This window comes from Stegastes partitus, unplaced genomic scaffold, assembly GCF_000690725.1.
Source record: "Stegastes partitus isolate 25-593 unplaced genomic scaffold, Stegastes_partitus-1.0.2 Scaffold1028, whole genome shotgun sequence".
Taxonomy (NCBI): Eukaryota; Metazoa; Chordata; class Actinopteri; family Pomacentridae; genus Stegastes; species Stegastes partitus.
In genome coordinates this window covers 187,524-191,077 of record NW_007578759.1, presented here as the reverse complement: position 1 = coordinate 191,077, position 3,554 = coordinate 187,524, and the positions used below count along the sequence as shown (strand labels likewise).

The window sequence follows — 3,554 nt, the reverse complement described above, 5'->3', positions numbered from 1 at the left end:
CAGAGCAGAGCTGCTTCCTGCGGCTCTCACATCAGCAGGCTTCTGTAATGATTTGCTAATGAGGGTAAATATGAATCTCTTACATTTGATCCGTTAATGTTCCTTCTTCTCTCCTTGTGTACTGAATTCACTCCGTTTCTAGTTGAGCCGTCTGTTTGTGTTCTGTTCTGGAGGCCCGTTGGACACGTGCTTTATCACTTCTGGTTGTTCAGGCAGAAGTTTGTCCGTCCTGCTCTCTTGTTTCTCTGTCAGTATGTTCACTCTGGTTCTGTCCTGTCAGGTCCAGCCTTTGGTTTTCTCAATGTGCACTTTATTATTAACCGTCTGTGTTCCTTCTCCAGCTGCTTGCCTTGAATTGAGCTTATTTCTGAAAGCCTTCCTCTCTCTGTTCTCTGGCTGAGCCTCCTTCCTCTCTCCGTCTTCCTCATTCCCTCTCTTCAGGCTCTATTAAGTCTTTATTGATCTGTTCATTTCTGCTGATATGAATTCATACTGGACCAAACTGCTGACTTGGCTCTGCTAAAGAGACCAGACTTAATGAGCTCTATAAAACACACCACAGCCCCTCTGTCTGCGTGGCCTTTCCTTTTTCTGTGCACGCATGCGTGTGAATGAGAGCTTTCGTGCACGTTTGTGTGTACGCGCGCACGTGTTTTTCACTGATTAGTGTTTTAATCTTCATCGCCTCCGTTTCCAGAACATTCGGTTTCCACTGCGTTGCGCTGCTCTCTGCCCTGCACCTGAACCCTCGTTTAAACCTGCACACCTGCAGACGCTGCAGCCGCGGCTACAGCTAAAGCTACAGCTAAAGCTACAGCTGAAGGGTTTAGAGCGACACACGCTCTCCATCTCCTCAGGCTTTAAGTTATTACACTTACAGTCGTCAGGAGCTGAGTCAACAGCTCGCTGTTGAAGATCTCAGGAGGAGTTTAGGGCAGGTGTGTGTGTGGGAGGATGAATGTGAGATTCCTTCTCTCCAACCCAGTGGAAGACAAATATTGAGACAGGTAGTAAACAGCTGTAGAGGATACCAGTGTGCTGAGACGGGCCCGGAGCTGTTCCTGCATGTGTGCTCTAATCCACCGTCCTGTTCACACTCGTGTGTCTGTGTGTCCAGGTTCTGAAGGGCTTGGGTTTACTGTCGTCACCAGAGATTCTTCAGTACACGGTCCCGGTCCGATTCTAGTCAAAAACATTCTGCCACGTGGAGCCGCTGTCAAAGACGGACGCCTGCAGTCTGGAGACCGCATACTGGAGGTACGGGGCGGCCGGGTATCACCAGAACCATCTCCAGTCTCACCCAGCTGCTGTGAAGGTTCAGTGTGTTGGGTTCTGTGTGTGCAGGTGAACGGCGTGGATATCACGGGCGTGGGCCAGGAGGAGCTGGTGTGTATGCTACGCAGCACGAGGCAGGGCGAGAGCGTCAGTCTGGTGGTTCTACGCCAGGAAGACATGTTCCTGCCCAGAGAGATGGTAAGAAGCAGTCAGAGCACTGCCAGCCAGCGACACCAGGTCTTCTAGCTGTCTGGAGGCTCAGCAGCCCACACACGCTTTCTTCTTCTTTACCTTTTGTTCAACTCCGTCTGATTTTGCAGTTTGTGGTCCAATCGACAGACCTGCCTGGATGATGCACAGCTCAGCAGCTTCTTTATGTGGACATTTAGAGGGTGTTTCTGAGGGACCTGAGAGATGACACACCTCTGTTTTAACTCAACCAGGCGCTCATGTAATAGAGTGTTATAGAGAACCCACATGTGACTGAACCAACCTGTAAAGCTTCATACTCCACAGATGACAGGATGTTTGTGCCAGTCTGCTCCTGCTGCTCTGTTTATGCTGAGTTTCATCTCTGTTTTTATTAATAAACACCTCTTTCATGCACCCTGCTTCTACTCCTCCATCCTTTTTTCTGACTCTGCATGATCAGCTGCTGTGCATGCACTGGTGATAATTACAGCTGTCCTGTTCTGTCTTCTTGTACATCTCTCTTTTTTCAGAATGCTTGCCTTTCAACACAACAACTAATATATACACATTTTATCGTAGTAAGAGCTTCTGCTGTCGTATTAGCTGTACTGTAAACCTGCAGCTCTTCAGCCAGTCTCTGTTCTTTAAGGTCTTTTTCTGTCATCAGTCACAGCTGCTGGCGGCTGTCAGGTTCCTTTTTTTTCTGTAAAAACATTCATGCTAGCACAAAGGCTATAATAAGAGGTCTTGTGTTCCTAATTATTCTGAGCTACTTTGATTTGGTGTGATGTGTTTTTGCCTCCTCTCCACCCATCACTCTGTCTGTGGATCATTCTTTCCCATCTCTCCCTCTCTGATTCTACTCTTACGTAGCATTTCGTGCCTCTCTTCCCGCTGTTTCTCTTTCCGCTGCTGACGACTGACGCTTCCTCAGCGGCTGCCAGGATGTTCCACACACACCCGGAGCCCCATAGGAAGCTCTGTTTCTGCAGACAGGAAGCGCAGCGCTGCGACGGACTGTGGGCGCGTTAGCATTTAGGGTCGTATGCGAATGTTTCACCGTGTACGCATGTCTGAACTCTATGGCAGTGTCATTTGTGCCAAGGATAGCCTTTCTGAGTTGTGTTGTTGAATAACTGCACTTGTCATCCTATTATGTGTCCACTCACAACCTCTCCACCACCACAGGGGAACCAGTACCGCCATACTGTCCAACTCTGCATGGACGCTCCTTGGTAGCCAGTCGTAGACAGAGTGGGTCGTGATGCTCTGCAGCTCCCCGACTGATTGTTGATGGAAACAGAAACGTACCGCTGCAGCAACACAAGTGTTTCAAGGGCGCTTTCCAACCTGTAGCGTGGTTCGTTTTGTCCAGACTAAAGGACGAGTCTCTGTTATAAACCTGGAATGAATGTAATAACCCAATCTAGCATTATTTACAGGTTTAACTGCTTTTTACTGTCTGATTGAACAAAGAAATGCCCGCCTGTTACCATGGTTATCAAATGGTTCAGTAGCCCGTATCACTCGTGCAGATCACTTATCCTAAGACCCGCTCATAAGAGAAGGATGAACAGTTGGTCAGCTTTTCAAATCACACATCAGCAATGACTCTGGACATGGACATGCGCATCCATCGTACCCTGATGGCTTATCCTAGAAGAGTTTAACTTTGAGCCTCTCAACGTTCAAGAGGACCAGATCCCACTGAGCCGGTTAGGAAACAGAACCCCCACCGGTCCTGTGTTCATCCTGCACATGCTCACTGAGAAATAAATGTTCAGTCATTCTGCATTTAAAACAACCAACAACAAAGCAGCACAATGTGTCCCGTCGCTGAAGCATTGTTGTCTGACTTGTCTCTGCCCCCTGCTGCTTCAAGCTCCCGGTGGTTCAAGGACGCTGCTGCTGTCGGTGTGGAGGTGGAGGTGGAGGTGTGGAGGTGGACGTGGAGGTGTAGAGGTGGAGGTGTTGGTGTGGAGGTGGACGTGAATGTGGACATGGAGGTGTGGAGGTGGACGTGGATGTGGAGGTGGAGGTGTGGAGGTGGACGTGGAGGTGGAGGTGGAGGTGGACGTGGATGTGGA

General features: G+C 49.2%; 1 protein-coding gene across 1 annotated transcript in view; it reads left to right on the top strand.

Moving 5' to 3' along the window:
* The window catches only part of pard3bb (par-3 family cell polarity regulator beta b), a 218,717-nt gene that overhangs the window by 82,503 nt on the left and 132,660 nt on the right, over nt 1–3,554 (top strand). Inside the window, exons 10-11 of the mRNA XM_008295178.1 lie at nt 1,118–1,257; nt 1,345–1,473. Of these exons, the coding sequence (XP_008293400.1) occupies nt 1,118–1,257; nt 1,345–1,473 (269 nt within the window). The remainder of the gene's footprint in view (nt 1–1,117; nt 1,258–1,344; nt 1,474–3,554) is intronic.